Source organism: Hydra vulgaris, chromosome 12 (genome assembly GCF_038396675.1).
Source record: "Hydra vulgaris chromosome 12, alternate assembly HydraT2T_AEP".
Taxonomy (NCBI): Eukaryota; Metazoa; Cnidaria; class Hydrozoa; order Anthoathecata; family Hydridae; genus Hydra; species Hydra vulgaris.
This window is the reverse complement of record NC_088931.1, coordinates 79,476,370-79,502,735: the sequence shown is the minus strand read 5'-3', so window position 1 is coordinate 79,502,735 and position 26,366 is coordinate 79,476,370. Positions and strand designations below refer to the sequence as shown.

The 26,366-nt window shown below is 27.7% G+C and overlaps 2 protein-coding genes and 1 long non-coding RNA gene across 3 annotated transcripts; 1 reads left to right on the top strand and 2 right to left on the bottom strand.

Annotated features, from left to right (window-relative positions):
• Positions 1-1,569: 1,569 nt before the first annotated feature.
• On the top strand, positions 1,570-6,851 carry LOC136088386 (uncharacterized protein DDB_G0271670-like; the record flags this gene model as incomplete). Its single annotated transcript, XM_065812093.1, has 4 exons — positions 1,570-1,843; positions 2,396-2,859; positions 6,013-6,166; positions 6,292-6,851. Coding segments are annotated over 4 exons (1,452 nt in total), but the record flags the coding sequence as incomplete, so codon positions are not given.
• A 2,466-nt stretch (positions 6,852-9,317) lies between these two features.
• On the bottom strand, positions 9,318-9,698 carry LOC136088385 (uncharacterized). The gene has a single exon (XM_065812092.1). It carries the CDS (start codon positions 9,696-9,698, stop codon positions 9,318-9,320), a length of 381 nt encoding a protein of 126 aa, XP_065668164.1.
• A 1,035-nt stretch (positions 9,699-10,733) lies between these two features.
• LOC136088531 (uncharacterized) lies at positions 10,734-18,239 on the bottom strand. Its single transcript, XR_010642240.1, has 3 exons — positions 18,118-18,239; positions 11,979-12,220; positions 10,734-10,835 (listed from the first exon to the last, which is right to left on the bottom strand). It is a non-coding gene; the product is annotated as an uncharacterized LOC136088531 (long non-coding RNA).
• Positions 18,240-26,366: the final 8,127 nt, after the last annotated feature.

Genomic DNA, 26,366 nt, shown 5'->3' with positions numbered 1-26,366 from the left:
TTTTTAAACAAAACTTTTATAGAACTACTTTTGAACTATTAGGTAGTCTAATTAACTTAAGCATGTTGTACAACAAGTTTACGTTATTACCTTAAATCCTAACCTTTTAAGAATATAACAAAAAACCAATCCGTCATAAACTTGATTTTACATAATAAGAAAGCTTTTAGGGGAAGAAAGCATCTGTATAACATGTCAAATAAAAAAATAAATACCCTTAGTAACTAAAATACAAAATGGTAACTAAGGAAAAAAGTATAGGAAAAACAGGCTCCCAAAAAACTCACAAAAATATTACTTGCTGTTAGAATTTCAAAACAAAAAAATTTACATGTTTCCTCCTGAATAGTTTGACTAAATTTAAAGCCAAAAACAAATCTTTTTTTTTACTTTTTATAAAACGATTACCACCTTAATTTCATTGTTTTCGCAGCGAAATTTCGCGCCACCGATTTATTCATGCGCGATGATATTATTTTAACAACGCAAAAAATTTAACAGCGTTTTAATTAGATGATAGCCGCTAATTACTGCATGTAAATATACGCTAATTGTACTGATTCCTGTTATCAACACATAAAGTCGATTCAAAAAATACAAAGTAACTTTAACTTCACTGCTTACGTCTAAGAAATCTTTATGTATGTTTATCTTACCATGGTGCTCATATTACCATGGTGCTCATATTACCCTAATCTACCCTAATAGTAGTTTAGCATAATATGAACAAGTAATTCAATAATGTGATAAAAGTTTTTCCCAGCTTATTTTGCTAGCAATCCTCGAGGTCAAATCTTCATGTTTTTACCGCTACGAATATTGCTAGCTAGTTGCTACCCAATTTCTACACCGGCGTACTACAAATGTAGTTGACATTATACTAACGTTTACTAAAAGTTTTGTTGATGCACTCACGTACTAAAAATATATTACTAATGTTTACTAAAAATGTTGTTTATATACTACTGTTGTTGCTCAATGTTTTTTTCCTAAATGTTTTTAAAACATTTTTTTATATAAATAACAATGAAGTTAGCACAAACATAAAAATTGTACAAACAATATTAACAAAAGTTTGAAATGTTTATTAAAAAAAAAAAAATTACTTATTGGTTCTTTTTTTATTTTTCTTGATTAACGGACAGGTGTGTAGCGTTTTTTTTTTCGGAAATTATATAAGTTAACATAAAATAACTTTGACAAAATATTTTCTTTAAAATATCGTTTTATAGACTCTTTTTTAGTTTATTAGTATTTTAATGAATTAGATATCAGTTGAAGAAATCCTATTAGCATGTTTACTTCCGATATCAGTAAAGTATTTAATATATTCATTTGCTAATTCATTCGGTTCACGTATAAATACGTTGTTTAATTTTAATCATTTTTGGTAAGATATTGGAGCAGATTTACTGTTTTCTGATTAGATTACATTATTTTAAGAATTTATACGAATTACGAACTTTAAATAAAAGTTTGTGGCTTTAGATTTGCATTGGATTTTGCTTTTAAGTTCTTTGAATTTAATTTTTCTATAATAATATATAAATTTTTTGATATGCTTAACTAATTTCTCCTTCTTCTTCTTGTTCTTGTTCTTCTTCTTCTTCTTCTTCTTCTTCTTCTTCTTCTTCTTCTTCTTCTTCTTCTTCTTCTTCTTCTTCTTCTTCTTCTTCTTCTTCTTCTTCTTCTTCTTCTTCTTCTTCTTCTTCTTCTTCTTCTTCTTCTTCTTCTTCTTCTTCTTCTTCTTCTTGTTCTTCTTCTTGTTCTTCTTCTTGTTCTTCTTCTTGTTCTTCTTCTTGTTCTTCTTCTTGTTCTTCTTCTTGTTCTTCTTCTTGTTCTTGTTCTTGTTCTTGTTCTTGTTCTTGTTCTTGTTCTTGTTCTTGTTCTTGTTCTTGTTCTTCTTCTTCTTGTTCTTCTTCTTCTTCTTGTTCTTCTTCTTGTTCTTGTTCTTCTTCTTCTTCTTGTTCTTCTTCTTGTTCTTGTTCTTGTTCTTCTTCTTCTTCTTCTTCTTCTTCTTCTTCTTCTTCTTCTTCTTCTTCTTCTTCTTCTTCTTCTTCTTCTTCTTCTTCTTCTTCTTCTTCTTCTTCTTCTTCTTCTTCTTCTTCTTCTTCTTCTTCTTCTTCTTCTTCTTCTTCTTCTTCTTCTTCTTCTTCTTGTTCTTCTTCTTGTTCTTCTTCTTGTTCTTCTTCTTGTTCTTCTTCTTGTTCTTCTTCTTGTTCTTGTTCTTGTTCTTCTTCTTGTTCTTGTTCTTGTTCTTGTTCTTGTTCTTGTTCTTGTTCTTGTTCTTGTTCTTGTTCTTGTTCTTCTTCTTCTTGTTCTTCTTCTTCTTCTTGTTCTTCTTCTTGTTCTTGTTCTTCTTCTTCTTCTTGTTCTTCTTCTTGTTCTTGTTCTTGTTCTTCTTCTTCTTCTTCTTCTTCTTCTTCTTCTTCTTCTTCTTCTTCTTCTTCTTCTTCTTCTTCTTCTTCTTCTTGTTCTTGTTCTTGTTCTTGTTCTTGTTCTTGTTCTTCTTCTTCTTCTTCTTCTTCTTCTTCTTCTTCTTCTTCTTCTTCTTCTTCTTCTTCTTGTTCTTCTTGTTCTTCTTGTTCTTCTTGTTCTTCTTCTTCTTCTTGTTCTTCTTGTTCTTGTTCTTCTTCTTCTTCTTCTTCTTCTTCTTCTTCTTCTTCTTCTTCTTCTTCTTCTTCTTCTTCTTCTTGTTCTTCTTGTTCTTCTTGTACTTCTTGTTCTTCTTGTTCTTCTTGTTCTTCTTGTTCTTCTTGTTCTTCTTCTTCTTCTTCTTCTTCTTCTTCTTCTTCTTCTTCTTCTTCTTCTTCTTCTTCTTCTGCTTCCTCTTCTTGCTCTGCTTCTTCCTCTTCTTTTGTTACTACTTCTTTTTCTCATTCTTCGTCTCCTTTTTTTTTTTAATTTTAATTCTATGAAGTTTTTGCTTTTGATGTAATTTAAGCACAATTTGAGCCATTTAAAGGTAGAGAATATTATTTCTTTTCTAGTATACACCACCACAAAAAAATGTATACCTTTATCCCATATATTATTTAAGAAAGTGATACAACTATTCCAAGTTTGGCATACACATAGATAAGCCTATGGCAAAGAATTCTGAATTCAGAATAATATCAAAAATCTGTGTCACTTTCTTTTAAATCTTGTATTTGTTGTACTGCATAAAAACAGTTCCATAAAAAATTTTAAAAAACAGTAGATGATTTTTGCTATTGTGTATTTCAAAGCTGAAAGTTTAGTTTTAGGCAGAATCCAAGATATGTTTCTGACCACCATATATTGCATCAAGACTAAAGCGGTTAAAGAAAGAGAAAAATTAACAATTGATTAGGAGTGTATTGATAATGTTTATCTGTTGACACGTGTTGACTACCAAACTTTTATCATTTTATCATGTTGATATTTAACATTTACCATACCATTTTATCATAGTAGAATTGTCGTCATGTAGTAGCAAGCGATAAAGCGATGACATGTAACTATCAATATGTTGTAGCAACATTGCTAGCTAAAATACAGCAAAAAAAACAATAACCATAATCTAAACTAAAGTAACCATTTATTAGTTTATCGTTATGCTTTAGTTAGCAACACATCTACAATCTGTACCTATCAATATATTGTAATAATGTCGCTGGCTGCGTAAGTGCAATATGCAGCAAACTACTAGCAACAGATTTGGCATTATGTTGTAGCTAACTATAATGCTACGATTTGTAGCTAACGATATATTGTTGTAATATTGTTAGTTACGAAGCTGCGATATCTAGATATCGACATTTCGTAACAAAATCGCAACGTTATAAGTTATCTTATTATCATAAATAATAGATCCAGTACAAACAACTTTTTTTTTTATATATTGGATCTATTATTCTTTTGTATTGGATCTATTATTTATAAGGACTTCTTGGGCGCCCCAAGAAGTCCTTACGGTCTTATCACAGAGCACTGCGAATGAGCATTTAATTGGAAGTTCACGCCTCCTTCCTAACCGATGTCGCAATATTTGCACAAAGGCGGGTTTGAACCACGGATCTTTTGTTTCTGAGGCAAGTGAACTACCACTGCGCTACGGCTGCTCAAATAGAAACTTTTAGGACCTAAAAGACGAAATGAAACGATGAAAAAAAATCGTTTTGTTACTACTTACAATGCTTAAATATTGCTCAATCGTTATAAATCTAGCTGTTCGTTAGACGATATTTTGTCTGATTTTAAATGGGCTTAGTATTGGAATTCGAAAGAGAATACTTTGGTTAAGGAATCATGCAGAAAAATAATTATCAAACATTTTTAATGATAGGGGTACTAAACCGCATTTGTAAAAAGTTAAATAAAATGTAGGAATAAAAAAAAAATTTATTCCTACATTTTATTACAATATTTCTTTCTTACTCTAAAACATCTTTCTTTTTATTATAACAAAACTGCAAAAATCTATTTGAACTAAATCTAAATTTTTTATAAAAACTAGAAAACAAATAATATTAAAAAACCCCCTAAAACTACGCAATATTCATTGTTATTTTTTAACATCAGTGCAAAGCCGCAGAAATGTATTTGCTCCGGTAGATTGTAAAATGCAATAGCGCTAAAACCAAAGTTCTCATCTGACTTTTCAAAGTTCCCCAAGTTTAATACATGACATGTAAAATACGTGTTAACAGTTCGTTTTCTATAAGCCTAAAGCCTATGTAGGTACAAACTTTCGTGCTAGGAAAAAGAGTTAAAAATTTAATGTAAAAATATACTTAAGTTAAATATGTTGTCATATTAAACTTAAGTATATTATTCATAAATAATGATTAATTGCACTTGATAAAATGGTTAGAAGTTAAATCAACCAATATTGTTTTCTTTAAAATGCCAAAGTTTCATATTTTTAGCTTGTTAATACTAATGATCAGGATAAACTAAGATCAGGTTAAGTTAAATTCTTTTTTGACAACATTAAAATCTTTATTAAAAGTAAATTGCAAGAAGTTTATGATTGTACCGATATTTTTGTGCCTGCTATTATGTCCATCTTAACTTGTGCCCAATAAGTGAATTCTATCAAAAATTAAAAGATGCTCAAACAAAAATTTCTTTTGACTTACGAAAGAGAGATTGGAAAATTTTAGTCGTAAAGAAAATTTGAAGTCAAGCTTTAATGTAGCAACAAAAAATAAGATACGCAATTAGTTATTTTATTTGTTTATTAACGTTAATGCACAATTAGCGAGTTTATTCGAAATAAACGAAGTAGTTTTAGCTAGCCAATCCTAAGCTTTACTCCAAATCAATTTATTTCTTTGTTGTCGTTTCAGCGTTACAACGCTAACATGCATATATCAATTATTATTATATTAAATATATTTCAAATGACACTTCAAAAATAACACTTTAAAATTCTAACTATTTAAAAAAAAAATTACTGAAAACAAGTAAAACCTGAAAAAAAAATCTTACACGAATTAGTAAGTTAAAGTTTCCATCATCAACTAAATGTAAACTATATGTGATATTTTGTCTTTCTGAGAGGCGCTAAATCGATGCAATATCCTTTAAAGAAAAGGTTGTTTCTTTTAAGGTGGTAGGGGAAAAGTAGGGGAAAAGTAGGGGAAAAGTAGAGGAAAAGTAGGGGAAAAGTAGGGGAAAAAAGAGGCATTTTTGAAATTTTTTGAAAATTTCAAAAATTATAATTTTGAAAACATTAGGCTGTCTTTTTTCATGGAAACTTGGTGTCATATAAAAAATCTTATGCATTCAAGCAAAACTTGCCCTTCTAGATAACACTGTTTAAGTTCTATCGCCATAGCAACCACCTTAGCAACAACAATTTTTGATGTATTTCAGGATGGAAACCAGATTTAGACATCTAGTATTCACCTTAAAGCTTCTTTTTGTTTTTTTAAACGTTTTTTCTTTATTCAGTCTGTAAGCTCTACACTGAAGCCCCTAAAACCGTTCTAAATTCAGAGCTTCTAAATAAAGGTTGTGTTATTGATTCTTATTTTTCTTCAGTTAAAAAAACCAGAATATTTTCAATTAATAAAGCTATCATTACTTGAAATGGGTTCTGAAAAAAGATCAAATAAATTACGATCACGGAAAAGAAAAGAGTTTGCTACAAAACCTTTAAATGCCAATACATCAACAATAGTAAACAATGAATTGAGTCAAAACAAATCAGCTTCTGAAAAAAATTAAATCTTTCATTTTCTAAAAGTGACCCTCCGATTTTTACCCCTGGATGCAATTTTTTTATAAACAGTGATCTTTTTTTATCTCTTATAAATATAGTTGGAGGATGCCCAGTTTGTATTGCAGCTATAAACATTGAACATCTCTTATCAAAGAAAATGGATCTTGCCTCGTTTTTTAATGTTTCATGCACTGAATGTGATTGCAAAATAACATTTTGTTCTTCAAAAGAATGCAGTAGACTGCAGTCTACTTCAGGGAGAAAGAGTTTTGAAATAAATATTCAAACAATTGCTGGATTTAGAGAAATTGGTCAAGGTTTTAGTGCAGTAAAAAGATTTTGTTCTTGCATGAATATGCCACCACCGATGGCCAAAACAACATATAATGAAATTAATAGTGAGTTGCACAATGCTTATGTGCAAACAGCACAAGAGTCAATGAAAGAAGCTGCCAAGCAAATACATAATAATAAAACTGTAGATGACTCTGTTGTTATTGATGCTAAAGTTAGTGGTGATGGTGCTTGGCAAAAAAGAGGGTACTCTTTCTTGAATGGTGTTGTTACGCTAATTTCAGAAGGAAAATGCATTGACACAGAAGTTTTATCTAAAAAATGTAAACAGTGTGAAATGTGGGAACTGAAAAACGGTAATTAAGATGCATATAACAACTGGAAAGAAACTCACGTTTGCTCAATATATCATGTTGGAAGTGCTGAATATATGGAAGTTGTTGGAATGAAAAAAATGTTTGCTCGATCTGTACGTCTTTATTGCCTAAGATACACATTCTTTATTGGAGATGGTGATACAAAATCTTTTGATGAAATTTGTAAATCAGATCCATATCCAGGTTATACTATCACCAATGGAGAATGTATAGGACATCCCCAAAAGCGTGTTGGAACGCGTCTTCGTAAACTTAAAGCCGATTGCAAGGGTAAAAAGTTGATGGATGGTAAAAGCATTGGGGGAGGGAAAGGTCGTTTAACTAATAAAGTGATGAAACTCTTCAAAACTATGTTGGAATGGCCATACGACAAAATAGCAGCAATCTTTATGGGATGAAAAAGGCTGTTGCTGCAGTTTTACATCATACAACAGATGAGCCAAATTTAGAAATCCAACATCAATTCTGTCCACGAAGCTCTGATTCTTGGTGCAAATACCAAAGTAATAAAATTACAGGAGCAAAAATATATAAAGAAAAAATTAATATTCATAAAGCTGTTTCACATGTTATTGCTCCAATATTTTCTCACAGAGGTCTTGGTAGTGATGACAAAATGTTTACACGGTGAGACACAGAATGTCAATGAGTCCTTGAACAATTTGATATGAACACGGTGCCCAACAAGAGTATACATTGGAAATGATGTTTTTAAAACTGCAGTTGCACCTGCAGTAATTGCATACAATGATTGTGCCCAAGGATTGCTTCCAGTTTTTAAAAAACTAGGCATAAAAAATAGATATTTTACTATAGAAGGTTTAAGAGAATCTGATATTTAGCGTGTCAAGCAGTTTGAAAAAAAGTCAACCAGCTCAGTAAAACAAAGAAGAAAAAAACTTCTTGTCATCAGAAAAGGTTTTAATGATAAAAATGAACTTGAGAAAGGAGAGACATATGCTAGTGGAGCATTTTAGTTTGTTTTCTTGAGTTTTAATGTTTTATTTTCTTTTATTTGATTTTTTGATTAGGTTTTTCTTGACTTTAATTTTTTACGATGCTTGTGGTCTCTCAACAAGGATATTAAAATTTTATAAAAACAAGGCCAGCAATATGACTTTTACATAAAAATATATTTCTTTTATATGAAATTTAAAGTTTGACAGTGAACCTGGCGCGATTGAAAAATAATTATTATTTTCTAGCTGCTCAGAACATTACTAATAAAGATTGCAATTTTAAAATTTTAAGAAATTCTGATTATTTTTCACTAAGTTATCCTTGTTGAAATAAACATATCAAAATAGGTCAAAAATCTATTTATGACGTGTATAGTTAATGACGTCATCATTAAATTTTTATGCAACCAGTGTTAATTGCTTTTTTTTTTAATAGTATATACCATTAAAATAAAATATTTTTACTTTGTTTAGTTTTTTGAAAAAAAAGTGTTTTTCCCCTGCTACCATCTTAAATCGTAAAACAATATAAAATATTTTGATACACAATTTCTTAAAAAATAAAAAAAAATATTTGTAAATACCTTTGTTAAATGAATAACTTTGTAAAATAATATTGTAAAAGATAATATATATATATATATATATATATATATATATATATATATATATATATATATATATATATATATATATATATATTATATATATATATATATATATATATATATATATATATATATATATATACAGCGGTGGCCAAAAATTAAAGACGACTCATTTTTTTTTCAAAATTTTTTTTTAACCTTAGTATAATTTTATTTTGGAAAAAAGTATCAAAAAAAGAAAAACATTTTTAGAAAGAATTTTTATTGTATTTCATATTTATTATAAAAGAATTTATAATTTTTTTACAAAAAAATGTTAAAAAATTAAAAAACTGACTAGTAAAAAATATAAATGGGAAAAAAAATTGGACAAAATTTTTTTTCCCATTTATATTTGAAACTGGACAAAAGACCAGTTTCAAAAATATTTCAAAAAGCAATAAAAAAATAATTTAGAAACGTGTTGTTCCTTCATTTGTTTTCAAGCACTCTTGTACTCGTTCTGGCATTGAATTCATTAAAGTTTTGATTACTTCATCAGGCACATTTTTCAATGATGAGAGATAGAAGATTTCAAATCTTCCAAATGTAAAGTTGTTCTTTACCAAGCTTGTGATCAAGCCACGACCATAAATTCTCTATTGGATTCAAGTCTGGACTATTGGCAGGCCATGGAAGCACTTGAATTTTATTAGAATTGAACCAATCGCTAACAACATGCGCTTTATGACACGGCGCATTATCTTGCTGGAAAATAAATCCATCTTGCAACTGTCATAAATCAATGCTAGAAATAAGCGAGTTTTCCAAAATTTTGATGTACCTTTCTTTGTTGTCTACTATCGAATAAATGAAAAACGCCAACTTCACTGGCACTCATACAGGCTCAAATGCCTATTGAACCACTGCCTTTTTTTGCAGCAGCACGCCATAAATAATTTAAATTATGGAGGACCCTTTGCACAGTTCTAGGGCTTGATTTCAGACCATTTGACAGTGTCCATTTCGTAGACAAGTCTGTAGATGATGCTTGTCTGTTTTCTTTCATTAATCTCACTAACGAGCGAACATCACTGTCATTTGAAATTTTATTGCGTCCAGTCCTATGACGATCATTAATTGACCGGGTCTCTTTGTATCGTTGAATTATGTTAATAATGCAAGAGTGAGACCTTCCGAGCTTTTCTGTTATTTGTCTGATGCTATAGCCTTCTTCTTTTAATACAACAGCCGCGTATCTGTTTTTTTCTTCGATCTTTGCACGCATTTTTGCAATATTTTTATATCCTTATTGCAATTCAAAAAATAAATGTTTATTTGATATCGAAACTCAGGTTTCGACATCTTATTTTATACCCAACGTAATAAGCAATTAAGACAGTTAAAAAAAAAAAGGATTATTATTTTTAATAAGTGCAAATTAAAGATTTTGAAAGTGGTCGTTAAATTTTGTCCAATTTATTTAATGAAGATTTATAAGTACTTATCAGTTTTTTAATAAGTTAAACGCTATTTAGCTAGAATTAGATTAAAAAAATTATACCACTTTAATCCGTATGTTTTAATTAACAAGATATTTAAAAAAAAAATTTAATATGTCAATTAAAATCTTCTTAATTTTAATTTAAGGATTAAGAAACCAACTAAAAAATGAGTGGTTTTTAATTTTTGGCCACCGCTGTATATATACATGTATATCTATATACACACACACACACACACACACACACACACACACACACACACACACACACACACACACACACACACACACACACACACACACACACACACACACACACACACACACACACATATATATATACACATATATATTATATATATATACACACATATATATATATATATATATATATATATATATACATATATATATATATATATATATATATATATATATATATATACACATATATATTATATATATATACATATATATATATATATATATATACATATATATATATATAAATATATATATATATATATATATAAATATATATATATATATATATATATATATATATATATATACATATATATATATATATATATATATATATATATATATATATATATATATATATATATATATATATATATATTATATATATATATATATATATATATATATATATAAGGTTTTTGATATACATAAGGTTTTTGATTGCTCTAAAATAATATTTTAAGTTTTAAATAAATGATTTTAAATTAAATATATAAAAACAGTTTACCTTGGCAGCAATGATCTTTTTTTATCTTTATCATATAGCGTAGGTATAGTGCATAATAGATAATAACTTCCGTCGTTGTAATTAGAACAATTGTTTGATGGATGCATTTCTTTTATAATTACAAAAGGATTACTTTCGATACTTACCACCTTAAAAAAATTAATCTACAATACCGACCAATTAAGTATAATTATCCCGTTAGTTACTGAGTTGAATATAACAATTGCGTTGTTTACTTAGTTAATCAAATATAATAATCACGGCAGTTGGTTACTTAGTTAATTAAAAGTAACAATCACGTTAGTTACTTAGTTAATTAAATATAATAATCACATTAGTTACTTAGTTAAATATAACTAGAGGTGTCCTGGATAACATTTTTTAAGTATCCAACCGGATATCGAATACCCGGATATTTAAAAATTATTCAAGTATTCAAATTATTTGGAAATCCGGTCGGATAATTTTTTGGATAATCCAATTCAAATCTTATAATATATATTATTACAAAAAAATATTGCCGTGATAAACCTTCAAAATGGCGAATTTTGTTTGAAAGCTTTTCAAAGTTAGTTATAGCTGTTGTTCCACAGCAATTAGTATTTCATGTGGAAAGCAGATAAGTAGATAATTTATAATTGATTTTATATATAATATATAACTTTACTAGTATTTTAATAATAATAATATTAACGATATTGAATATTAACGATATTGAATAGAAACCATTAACATTAGACTATTTGAAAGTACAACATTTCTAGAGTTTTTAAACCTTTCAATTTTCAAACGACATTAACATGAAATATCCGTTATATCAAAAACCGGATAAAGTTATTGTCCGGCTAGGATATTAAATAATTAGAGGATATCAAATAATGATCCTATCCGACCCGGATATCCGGTCGGAAAGCATATCCAGGACACCCCTAAATATAATAATCAGATTAGTTACTTAGTTAATTAAATATAATTATCTTTTTTTACTTAGTTAAAAAATAAGAGAATTTCTTTAAACAAATTATATGAATTTCTTACGATTAAAAATCACCAGTATTAAGTATTTTTACTAATAAGTAATCAAAATAAATTGACTCATTATTCGGATAGATAGAAGTAAATTTATTTTAAAATTATCAAACTAGAATTAGCATTAAAGTAAACATTATTTATATCAAGTACTTCATAAGTGAGATTATTTTCTAGATACAGCAAAACTAGATTTTTTTAAACTCAGTAAAACTTTTTTGTATAAAACAAAATTTAGAATAATAACACTATTAACAATAAACCTTTAAGTTTCTTGAAATAACAAGACTTTTGGGGACTTGCGTTTGATTTCCTGCCCAAACAATCTTAGACATATTTATTTTAACACTTGAACCAGTGACACAGCCAACATTTGTTAATGTGCTCTTATCATAAGTATTAGTTAATAAGTATTATTTAGTATTATTTGCTGTTTTTTCGATTACCGTACCAATCAAAATTCACTATCCCAGTGTAGCCAACAAGCGACGTATTTACCAAAGTCCTTCAAAAATATTTAGATATATAATAAATATCAGTAAATCTCATTACTTAGTGGAGTTGTTTTGATGTGGTGTCATTGTGTCATGTATATAAGACGTTGTTTATGTATATTTGTGGTTTAATACATGCATTGTCAATTTTAATTCTACACTCTTTAAAATCTTAAATTAAATAATATCGTAGGCTGAAAAAATAACTTCACATAAATAGAAACTCCACAAGAATACAAACTTTAAACAAATACAAACCTTAACCAAATTTCTCACAATACGTAACTTAAAAAGACTTGAAACTGTTCAATCCTATTCTGATAGAAAGTACCCAGGTTGTCCAACATTCTGGATTGGAGAAAAGAAAGCCAAATTAATGAGACTTTTCAATATTTGAAAAGGGGTCAGTCAGAGAAAAATAGGTCTTAAATTCGGTGACAAATCTATTGAAAAGTTGTGAATTGAAAAAATGAATATTAAATATAGAAAACGTGAAAAGACTAAATTACACAATTGAATAACAATAAAAGGCAATAAAAAGAAGCAGGAAACTTGTTAACAAGCTGTATAACACGAAATCAGTTTTGGTCATCAATGATGAAAATACTTTTGTTTTGCAGGTGACAACATGCCTGGATATTCTGGGTATTACACAATCAACAAAAAAAATGCCCAGTAAGTGTTCGTTTTATAGAAAAAGAGAAATTTGGAAAAAAATTTTTAATGAGGATAGCCATAGCTAGATAAGCTAGGTATGTCCGAACCATTGTTTCGTTCTTCCAAGGTTGTAGCAATTGATACATTAATTTTTATTAATGAATGTTTAGAAAAACGACTTCTTCCGTTCATTCACAAGTATCACGGTGACTTTAACTATTTATATTGGACAGATTTAGCAAGTTCTCATAATTATAAAGATTTTCTAGATGAAATGGATGAATATGGCAATTATATTGATAAAGAATCATACTTTCCAAAAGTGCTTCAAGCATGACCAATTGATAACTTTTGGGAAATAGTTTTTTGGGGGCACAAAAGGTTTATTAAGGAGATTGGATTCAACAGAGCAAGTTTTGATCGCATTAAACTAAAACTATAAGAATATTACTCAAATTTGCTATAGCCTCTTATAAAAAAGTGTCAAAACAAAACTAACTGCACATGAAGGTGTTTTCAACCGCACATGAAGGTGTTTTCAACCGCACATAGAGGTGTTTTCAGTTGCACCTAAAGGTGTTTTCAACTACACATGAAAGTTTTTTTCATATAACAAATAACTGATTTTCATTAAAAGATAAATATTTTATCTAAAAAAAAACGAACAGTTTTGCTACATTTATAAATAAAATATTGTCGTTTTTATTTTGTCCGATAACTTACGTATCACCCGTTACCACCTTCATATATAAGTAAATTTATCTTAAAATTATCTTTGAATTTCACAAAAGTAAAAATTACCAATATTAAGTTATCCAAAAAATGAGCATTTTTTTTTTAATGTTGTTTAATAATGACGTTGCCCTCTTTTTTTGCAAATTCAAGAGACAACTTTTCTAAACGAATGCATGTTTTCAAAAAAACTTTATAATATTTTGTATAACTTCAACAATTATTTTATTAAAATCATTGACAAATTAAAGAAATAAGTTACTAAATAAGAGACTAAAAAACTGTAAACAACCTTTGGTGTTCACTGAAAAAATAAGAGACTAAAAAACTGTAAACAACCTTTGGTGAACACTGAAAGGATAAGAGACTAAAAAACTTTAAACAACCTTTGGTGTACACTGAAAAAATAAGAGACTAAAAAACTTTAAACAACCTTTGGTGTACACTGAAAAAATAAGAGACTAAAAAACTTTAAACAACCTTTGGTGTACACTGAAAAACTACTAAAGTAGCAACTATTAAAATCAACACAAGCATCAAATTACGTCGGGCGAATCAACATGAGCATCACATTACGTCGGGCGAATCAACACGAGCACCAAATTACGTCGGGCGAATGTCAGGACAATTTCGGAATTGTTTGTTACAATCTTAACCCAACACACAGTGAGGTTGATTAAGTTAAAAACGAAAAAAAATGCCAAACTATTAAATATTTTGGATAAGCGTGAGTTAAATAGATATTTTACATAAAAAAAAGTCTTTTGGGCCAAGAAATTTAAATACAGAAGTGAAATTTTGTTTGTCGCATGCAATTAACATACGCATATCGCGCACTTACGCGTTTAAAGGCGCTTTCAATAACTTTAACAACTGTAACCACTATTTATATTTTAAAGTTAAGGTTTTATGAACCAAAATATATCATCATTAATAATGGTGTAATTCTGCGCGCCAAATGTGCACGTTTGCACGCGTAAAACCATTTTAACTCGCAAAAAAAAAAAGTTAGGTATTAAATGTTTTTTACATCTTAAGATACTAACAAGTTAAGCGCAGTTGTTGGCAATGCTTTTTCTTTGATATTTCTTATGCTTTACAAACGAAATGCTTGATCTATAAGGATCTGATCTAATAAAAAGGTAGTGGATCTGATCTCTCATTTCTAAATACAAGCCTAAACTCTTTACAACCAAACGTCATTAGTTTAATTTTTGATTATTTTTACACAAACGTTACAAAACTACTATTCTTTTCAAAAAAAGAGATGCGGACGTTGTATGTTCTAGGCTTATTTTGAATATAGATTAATAGTATGCTTAAATTAAAATTAAAGGTGGAATAACTTCAAACTTTTAATTGGCTAGTACGTAAATTCATAATATTGCATTTTACATTTTTAAATAAAAAATCATAAAAAACCTATTGTTTTTAAGATAAACAAAAAAGAAAATGCATTTTTATTTACGTCACACTGTGGAAGGATGAGGGAGGGGGAAGGGCGCAGGTGTTTTACGACGCTTTGTGACAGAAAGGGGAAGGGTTCAAATAGCTCTAAACAAAGCGTGATATAATATAAACCCTGAGTTTTGAGTCCTTAGTTTTTAAAAATTGTTATATAAGAAAAACCTGAGCATAGTTCTTTTTACTATTAGATTAAAAATAATATTTGCCGAATTTATTTATTAATCATTTGGATTTTGAAACTAAAAGGCTGCTCATAAATTACGTTATGTTTACATATTTAGCTAACTTACTAGATGAAGAATTATAATTAAAAACAATTTATATCCTTATATAACTTAAGAACCTTCTATATACGAGGTTCGATATGAAAATTAAAATTATAAACAATTAAAAAATCAACTATTACGTATTTTTGAAGAGCATGTACTTATAGAAACAATATGTCTGTCATATATATTTTATTCTTTTTATTGGTCTCAACTAGCTAGTACATAATAATGAAATAAAATAACAATAGGAAAAATAACAGTAGGAAAGATAACAGTAGGAAAGATAACAGTAACAGTAAACACTAGGAAAGTGTGTTTGTTTTAATTTTAAGTTTGAAAATGAGTTTGACACCATTGGGTCAAAAATCCGAAAATATTTGCCAAATTTAGAAAGTGCAATATTTAAATAATCATTTTTTTTGAAATATAGTTTGAAATTGATTTTCTAGTACAAATAGCAACAACATATTAAATTTTTTGAAGAGAGGTCACTAATTAACTCTGCCTAATTCCTTTAAGATGAGGGCTCTCAATCAAAAAAGAAATTAACGTTAAATTAATGTTTCTATTTTTTCTATAAATAAAATTAATGTTAAATCTATTTTTTCTTAGTATTGCAATATCTCATAGGAATTTTTTATTTTTTTAAATACGATAGATGAGAGACCAATAATCATTAAAAAAAAACATTTTACTGCAAATCCTTTATTTATTTTGAGGTCGCAAAAATTGCACTAATCGATTGCACTATTCCATTCTTGAGTTAGATTTTTAGGCCAACCACTTCTCTTAAGTAAGTTTGTATTTTTAGGTACTATATTAGATAGCAATTTATAATAATAAAATAGATTATGGAATACTTGCAGCAAAATTTTAATAGAAAGCTTTTTGTCGTTGCTTTAATTTTTTTTTTGTTTCAATTTAAATAAGAGAATTTGCAACCCTTATGCAACCTTATTGCAACTTTTTAAAATATTTTTCTATCTATTTGCATTAAACTATTGTAATATTTAATATGGGAATATCTTTTTACGTTGTTTATGTAACGTTGTTGTGTTGTTCGTCTTTTGAACTGTTCTACACTTTAGACTTTAGTTGTTCTATGCATTTATTGTGTACAGCTACAGCTTACACTCTAAGTTTTATTGTGTAAAATAAAGTATGCTGGTGTTTTGTATATTTTATTTTTTCTCATAAATTTTTCTAATTTTTTACTAAGTAAGTTTTAGTAAGTTCTAGGTCTTTGGCTATTAAAGCTGTGCTTTTAACACATTATTTTAAGTATTTTCTTGCCAGTCATTGCAATGTAATTTATTTTTTAATTGTTATTTATTTAATTATTTTGTTATTTATTTTAGTATTGTTTAAGCCTTTAACTTTTTTGCTAATTGAAAATATTTTTTATAGGTATTTAGTTTATAAAAACAATTTTATAAGCGTAAATATGTCTATTATGTGAAAGTGTCAGGTCAGACATACAAATATTAGTGACACTATTTAGTGTCAGTTCAGGCGTATGATCATTATAATCACTCTGCTACTGTAACATGTAGTCCAGTGCAACCTTTACCATATCCTGCTGCCATGTGGGATTTTTTTCTAAACAAAGGCTAAAAGAAGTGCACTTCCTTTAATTATTATTAAAATCTAAAATCTGTCACGTCTAAATAATTTTTTAAAAAAATTTTTGTCTTACTTTTAGCTGTTTTGTAGTCAGAGGTGTGACTTAAACTATAAAAGTTATGTAAAAATGTTTAAAAACTAGTGGCCCTAGATACAATAAGCTTTTATTTTAATGTACCTAGAGCCACTAGCTGTTTTAAATTAGGTTTATCTCCGTAAAATTGAACTTAATTTAAAATTTTGATTAATCCTAGATTATTTTCAAAAAATTTATCCAGTATTAACTTAATTGCAATACTTAAATAAATGACTGAATTGACAAATAAGTCCAAACGTAAAATGGTAGTCCGAAAACATCCACGAGAAAATAAAATACTACACCAATCATAATTTATATCTACTTATCAAGAAAATTCTCTACGCACATAAAGCCCAAGGTACAAGCAAACAATATAGCCCTAGGTACATGAAATGATAGCTTCATTTCATGTACCTTCAAAACGTCATCTATTAACAAACCCTGGTTGAGAGGAAACCTATTGAACATCGCATCTAGTACTTAAGTAACAAACAATATAATATACAAGAACTTATAGAAAAGCATATCCTCCAGTATTGTAAATCTAAGATTCCATTGGCAAAAACTTACTTTAGACCATCAAAAAGGGTTTTCCGATTATAACTTGCCGTAGCAATGCTCTCTGAAAATCAAAATAGGATTGAAATATAAAATTTTTTATAACTAATCATCTGACTGAGAAGCATTACTTAGAAGTTTTCAAATAACGTGAGGTGCCTCTAGGTACAAGGAGGCCCTAGGTATACAAAAGAGTTCAATCGAAAATGATTTTTTAAAGAACTATACAAAAGTTTAAAAAAACTAATCACCGACTCTTGTTAAAAAAGTTAGTTTTAATTCAAGTAGTCTATTTTATTATTTCTTTAAACTTGTTTTCAAAGTTAAAATAAAAACTATATTGTTGTTTGGGTTTGAATTGTGAATATAATACATGTATAAATATTTATGAATAAAAAGTATGATAATGTTGAAATAATATAAAAAATATAAATAATATTCAGACCCGGGCCGCACGGTTCTATCTATGCATGTGTGTGTAGCTTTTATATTATTTCATTGTTAGTATGCCTTAAAATTATACTTGTAAAATTTTTTTCCTGTGATCCAGTTTCCTAACGGTTCACTGCATGAGCTTGGTCGCGAAGTATTCAGTTTTTCCATTTTATTTAAAGCATTCATTATAACAATTATTACATCTTTTAAATAAACTTCTTTCTGGAAATTTGTTGATAATCTATTAGAAAGGGTACCTACAAATCAATTGTTTGATTTTAACTTTATAAAATTATATTTAAGATTTATAAACAAAACTAATTAAACCAATTATAATGTTTACCTTGAGGTACATATTTGAGAGTATTTTCATCTACAGTTTCTTCGTTAGTCAACCAAGTGTATCCTTCACCGGTTAACTGAAGCTTTTTTGCACGTACAAAAGCATTTTTTGCATCATACGCACTGTGATAAAAGATAATGATATAGATAATAGATAATAAAATAGAAGAAAATAGATAAAATACTAAATGAGCCCAAAAGTACTACAAATGCTAAACATGATTATCACCTGCAAATCACGTAGAGTACTCGGGATTGAGTACCATTTAAAAGATTTATGTAGGGAAATACATTTATAGTGCCACTTGGAAATACCAAAGAGTTTTCAATCTAAAACCGTTCAATTGCAACTCTTATTAATATTTAGCTTTGAATCAACGAGTGTTAATTTTATTAGTTTAAAATGTTGTAGAGTAAATATTAATAATGTTTGTAAATATATTAGGGCGGGTAATTTTTCATCTTTTAACAATAAATGCTTTGGCCATTTGAATTTTAAATGGGTTGGTCTTTATGTAAAACTAATACAAAAAAAAAAAACAATGAAAAATTTTAATTTTTAGGTTTTCAAATTTTGACCTCAAAAACCAAAGTTTTTTGAGGTCAAATTTTGGATAAAAATGCGATACACGCGGTTTACCGCAGCTTATAAACGGTTATTCCGATTGACTCAAAAACATCTTTAATCAAATCCTTAATCCCAAATACCTTAGACAGTCATTTTGGCTGAAAAATTTATTAATTTAAAAGTTTACGAAGATCGTTATTTTCGTTATAATTTGCTGTAATATCTTGCATAACAATAAAATAGGACTGTAATGTAGAAAATAAATTTTTAAAAGATTCCTCAACCAACACCCCAAATACTACCAATTAGAAACATAAAAAAACATTTATAAGTAATTTTTATGAACTTACTCGATTATATTAATAATACAACAAAGTTAGAACTTATTACTTAAAAAAGCTCAAGCCAATTTTGTTTAGATTCTAATACAGGAAGAAGTTCTCTGTGAGCCATTGTTGCCCATCTCGTCTTTCATTGTTGCCCTTCTCGTCTTTCATAAACCCATCCCGTCTTTCTAGTCCGTAAAAACTATGCCAAAAGCTCTTGTAACTTCCTTCACAATTCTTTCCATGGATTGCCCGTGTTTAAAAAACTCTGGATCTTCCGTTTCTAACAACTTAATAAGTTCTTCTTTACTAATCTTGCATGTGAGCAAAGGTTCGTAAGTATCAGTACTCCAATCAATCAATTCGATAGTTTCAGCATCGGTGTTAATTTTTGGAATTTTTCTTGATCTAACAGCAGTATTTTCCAGAGAACTTAAATTTTTTATTGAAAGTATTTTCTTCACTGCAAACATTCTATCTTCTTTATCTTTGCTAAAAAAAGAGTGCTTGAAGCATGGATTCTCTGTGAACATTCCAGACAGAGCAACAAATATAGGGTAAAACAGTTTTTGAATGTTTAAGTTCTTTTTTTGGACAAGTTCCAGCTGCTTGATAATATGGTATGGTCCGTAAGTCTATTTTTTGTTTTACCTAAACAATTTTTATTAATAAAATTATCCATACACACACAAATATAAGTTATCAAAATAAATAAAAAAAGTTCTTACCTTAATTTCAAACCATTATACAGAGTATACACCAACACAGAACTGTAAAAGGTGTTTTAAACTCTCAGCATTGTTTTTATTTAGAACTTTTTCTATTTAATTCCTTTCCATTCTCAAAACTACTCATATAAATTTAACATTAAATACTTACCGGTATTTATTATCAAACATTTACCTGTATTAAGATTGGTTGAATCACAGCCAATAGCAACTAGAGTGGATTCTAAACCATGTTCTATAATCTATTTATATATATGTTCAGCTACATGCTCTGCTGGGGTAATAAACTCAGATATGTTTTCTTTGTCATTTGTAAAATGGTACAGATGTAAACCACCTGGCTCTGCACAAATCAAATAATGGTCGTCTTAAGTCTGTGGTGAAGATTTCCATCTTCAAGTCCACTTCTTTTTACCATCATTTTCAGATTTTAACTGTTTAATCACATTCAATTTAGAGCGTTCAATTTTCTTGTGATCTGTCACTGTTTTACTGCAAGTCACATTCGTTTTAAAAAAGCCCGCCTCTTTAGCTGCTTTCAGTGTTGATGTTAAAATTGCAGCAGTTGCTCTATTTGATACACCATATCTTAATGATGCTAATGCAACTTCTTTCAAATTCAATGACTTTTTAGGAACTTGCCTGCTTATGTACTTAGAACTTTTTTTGGAAACAACATCTTCATCGTCAGTATTCTCACTATTTTCAATTGGCACTTTAGTTTTTTTGTATGTATCTTTAAGTTTTACATTTGCTTTACAGTTATCATCTCTTCTTAGAAGCAGACCGTATTTAATAACATCCCTTAATGTTGGTAATTCAGAATTTAAAAACTCACTTGCAAAACCAATCATAACACTTAATTTGCAACATTTTTATGAGTTCGTTTAGCCATCAATAAAGAACTCAATGTTAACACTAGTTTAAAAACAATATTTGTTGTGAATTTCAAATGCATCTTCTTATGAATGATATTTCTTAAGTTATTTCATATTACTAATTAAATAAATTCAACATTAAATAAAATATTTTTTCGTAACAACGCAATATACTAAAGCAAAGCATGGCAAATATAAGGGTCTTTGTAAACTTTAAAAATCATAAGTTTTTAACCTAAAATGACTGTCAAGGTGCCTTAAAATGGGTATTTGGGATCGAGGACTAAATTGAAGATATTTTTGAGTCAATCGGAATAACCGGTTAAAAGTTGCGGCAAACCACGTATATCGCATTTTTTATCCAAAACCTCGGTTTTTGAGTTTCAAATTTGAAAACCTAAAAAAGTTTTACATAAGGGCCAACACATTTAAAATTCATATGGCTTTACCATTTATTGTAAAAAGTTAATATATATATGTCAACATTTTACAATAAATGGTAAGGCCATATCTATCTATCTATCTATCAATCTATCTATCTATATATATATATATATCTATATATCTATCTATCTATATATATATATATATATATATATATATATATATATATATATATATATATATATATATATATATATATATATATATATATATATATATATATATATATATATATATATATATATATATCTATCTATATATATATATATATATATATATATATATATATATATGTATGTATGTATGTATGTATGTATGTATGTATGTATGTATGTATGTATGTATGTATGTATGTATGTATGTATGTATGTATGTATGTATGTATGTATGTATGTATGTATGTATGTATGTATGTATGTATGTATGTATGTATGTATGTATGTATGTATGTATGTATGTATGTATGAATGTATGTATGTATAAATATATAAATATCTATATATATAAATATATATATATATTCTTTTTTTTTTTTTTTAGATGCCCCAAGAAGTCCTTACGGTTTTGTCACAGAACACCGCGGATTTTTGCGTATATATATATATATATATATATATATATATATATATATATATATATATATATATATATATATATATATATATATATATATATATATATATATATATATGTCAGGCCCGTAGCAACCGGGTTGGCAGCAGGGGCATTTCCCCCCTCCCCTAATAACTTTTCAAACTAAATAATTTTGAAAAACTTGACTGAAAAAGTGTCTAAAATAGTGATTGCAATTCCGGGATCCCGGCCTTTTTTATAAGCCCGAAATCCCGGGATTGTCTAACATCAATCCCGGGATTCCCTATAAGATCAAACAAAACAAAGCGTAATGAAAAAATATATAAAAATAACAAAAATTTTTGCGTATCAATAAAATAATTTTTATTTGGTATAAAATTGTAAAAGGTATTGTACTTTCAGTTGTAAAATAAAGTACGATATCGTAAAGGATTGATTTAGAGAAGAGCAAAAGTGAAAATCTTCGTACTATATCATGTTGGTTAGCATATACACTATTTAAAAAATGAATACGATCTGATTTAAATAATAGATTTGTAAGGAATGAAAAATATTGTTATAATATGATTGCTTGCGATACCCACACTTTGTATCATTATATATTACGGTTTATATTTATTTTATAATAATTCGTTATATATATATATATATATATGTTTATATATATATATATATATATATATATATATATATGTAACGTCTATATATATATATATATATATATATATATATATATATATATATATATATATATATATATATATATATATATATATATATATATATATATATATATATATGTAACGTCTATATATATATATATATATATATATATATATATATATATATATATATATATATATATATATATATATATATATATATATATATATATGTATATATATGTGTATAATACAAATTTACGTTGTTTCTAAAAAGTTATTTACGTAAACACTTTTAAATTATTAGCGTTAAATTAGTTAGATTTTTTAATACCTTAATTGCTATTGCTAGTAATTTTAATAGTTTAGTTACTATTGTCAGTTTTTTCAAACTGAAAAATAGCGCTTTTCTTATAACGTAGAACCTTAAAATTAAAAATTAAATCGACATATCGTATGGGTTAGTCCATAAAGGACGTCATTCAGAATTTAATTATTAACCAGAAGTAGAAGTTTATTAGGTCCCTTCCGCAGAGATTTTCATTGAACATATGACGCCATCTTACTCCTAAAGTCTCTGCGCACTAGAGCCAACGTTCTCCTACTTCTTGCCATTAGTTAAACTTAAAGTGACGTCCTTTATGGATGACCCTTATGTGGATTTTACAATTAAAAGTAAGTCAGCTGTTTGGATATATTTTCTACGGGATGAAAAAGGCGAAACAGCGATGAGTAAATTGCCAAACTACAAGAAGATTTTAAAAATTAGTGGTGGCTCAAAAAAAGGACTCCATACACATATGTTGTTGGTGCATAATGTAAAGGTCGAAATTCCAACCCAACCTAATATTACCGGAGAATACACACCAGAAAAACCACCAAAAAAGAAATCTAAACCCCTTAAAACTTGCTTTAATTGATGTTCTTTATAAAAAGAGAGAATTCGATGCAAATCAGCCAGATTTTAATGATGAATTTTCTGGCAGTGATTCATCCGAGAATGAGGACATTGAGGAAGATTTGTTGGACTAAAATCATGAAAATGTAAGACCTAAAATTGAACTAAATGAAGTTCATTATGGGCCAGTCATTAAAAAAGTACGCAAACTAATACTAAAATTTAGACGATCGTCTACTAAGAACGACATCTTTAATAATGGACAGCAAGACACGATGGAGCAGCCTTCTGTTAATGCTTAAAAAATTTTACAAAGTAAAAAATTGTATACAAAAATCATTAATTGATATTTAGACAGTGCAGGATAATTCCATAGCTCTGTCACACAATGAAGTGACAATATTATCAGAGATTATTACAACTTTAGTTCCCATTAAAGCAACGGTTGAAGCAATATGTCGTCGAGGTTCTGACCTGATTACAGCCAAAATTGCTATTAATTTCATGCTTACAAAATTAAAAGATGCTGACAATAATACAAGTAAAGAAATGCGTAGATCTTTAATGACTTGCATGCATGAACGCCGAACCGATATGAGTGGACTTCTGCAATACCTGCATAACGGTTGAAGCCCCGTTGAAGTCGATGAAGAAATAATTACAGTGCCTTCTTTATTTAAATGTCGAAAACTTTCGGTAGAATCGCTGGAAAAATCAAATGCTTCCAATCCTACTCTAGTAAGAGCATCAGTTGAGTCTGACATGCTGAATTGTTAAATCAAACATTCAATCAGAATCATTTCCAATGTCCTTATAAACCCTCCCAAGATATTATTTGTTAATTCAATTATAATGAATGTTTATCAATTAAATGTCTATCAAATTCTTATATTTATGTTCAAAATTAATAAACATATATCTCCTAAAATATTTTACCCATTATTCAAAATAAATCAATGGTTTTTTTGCGGCGACTGAATTTTCAATTTCTACTAGAGGACCAAAATTATGGAATAAAATATAAACTTAATAATAACTTAAGAATAACTTATAAACTTAAAACAATTGTTACGCTTAATGAGTTTAAGAACAAATTGAAGCAAAAACTACTGATGTACGACGTAGAGCTCAACTTTTTCTGAAGTTTTAATGATTGCGATTGTTAAACTTACCCAACAATTGGAGGTTTGTCATTATCGGCTTGACGATTTTAGAAAAAGATTGTACCACTTGTTATTACTTCAATTCTTTTTTATTTTATTTTTATTTTTTTTTTTAATATATAAAAAATTATGGTTTAAAAGAATTATTCACATATTTCATGGTGTATATGCTGGTCTAAAAGGAAAGCTTCAGGATTATGCATATTTGCTTGCATGCTTTTTAGTAATATAGTTTCTTTGTAAAAGTTACTTTTTTTTTCTTTTTTTTGAATTTTTATTAACAAACACAAAAACAAAAAGTTAAACCAATAAACACAATTACAAAAATGACTCAGTAATTAACCTTAATTTAATTAATTAAATTAATAAAAATAAAGTAAACTGTTATTTTAATTAAATAAATATGTTAAGTGTGTAATGGGAAGTTTTCCCATTTAATGTGGAACGCTTTAATTGATGTTTTTCAAATGTATATAAACATTTAAATGCATCGATTAATTGTTAAAAACTGTCTAATTGTAATTCGTTTGAAAATTTAGATACTACTAATCAAACATAATTATATTACGAAACATGTCAAGAATATAAAATATCGTTTAATATTAAAAAAAAAAATGTTTTATTCATGAATAAACCTGTGATTTTTATTTTATGAAGTCTTCAGAAAAACGTTTTATATTGTGTTACGTTTTTTAATTTTTGTTGAAAAAAAAAACTTGTAAATAAAGCAAGGGTCTGCGCATCTTATGACTCTATTCTGAAAAAAGTTTAACTTAATTTTGGACCACCCTATTACCGCTGATACTCATGTATTAAGGCACAAACAAAATAAAAAAAAACTGATTTCATGAGCCATTCGAAGTTTCACAGTATAAGTGCCTATACTTAGAAATTAATTGCTCATTCTTTGAGATAAGCATGTGACTAAATCCTACAGAGCATAAAGCAACAGGCCAGCTAATCTTACCATTTAAACCACAGTGACTCTAGTTTATATTGGGGGACAACCAAAAATTGATCACATTCACAAATCAGAAACAATACATCATTAAGACTATTTCCTCATTCTACAATATACTATAAAAAAAACTTCTACATGATAAAATAAACAATTTAGGTAATGAAAGAACTATGGTCCGTTGCATGACTAGTTTTCTGTTTTATTAAATACGATCTCCTATAAGGCTTTCATTAGTTGACACCTATATTGTTTAACAAAAAGATACAAAGCTAAAAAAATTTATAAATTCTTTTTGAAAATTTTCTCTTTTACAAATTAGCAAATTTTTTTTACGTAAAAGAACAAATGTAAAATGCCTTCTTTAAAAAAGTTACCTCTAAAAGATACAATTGTTTATAATGCTGTCATAACAACATTAAAACCTAATGATTAAAGTATAAAAAGTTTATTTGATTAATGTAAAGCTCACGTATTCAACTATCTATGTAAAATATGGGTTTGTTAGAGCTTTTTACAGCAAAATTGTGAAAGTTCTAGATGGAGGAGTTCTACTATGATGTTTAGTATATGCCATTTAATTTCATTATGTCAAAAATATTTTTTTGCTTTATTGCTTACAGAGACCGGAAAATTTTTATAATATACTAATATTTATCATTTGACGATTGGTGATTTTGAACACTTTGAAACTATCTGTTTTTTAATAAACTTTTGATTAAAATTGTTTTACCAACGTTTGGAAAGTTTTTTTGACATTTTTCAAAAGATACTAA

Bases quoted from the DNA above. Each gene is read 5' to 3' on its own strand.
- LOC136088385 (XM_065812092.1), bottom strand. From the start codon at position 9,698: ATGCGTGCAAAGATCGAAGAAAAAAACAGATACGCGGCTGTTGTATTA.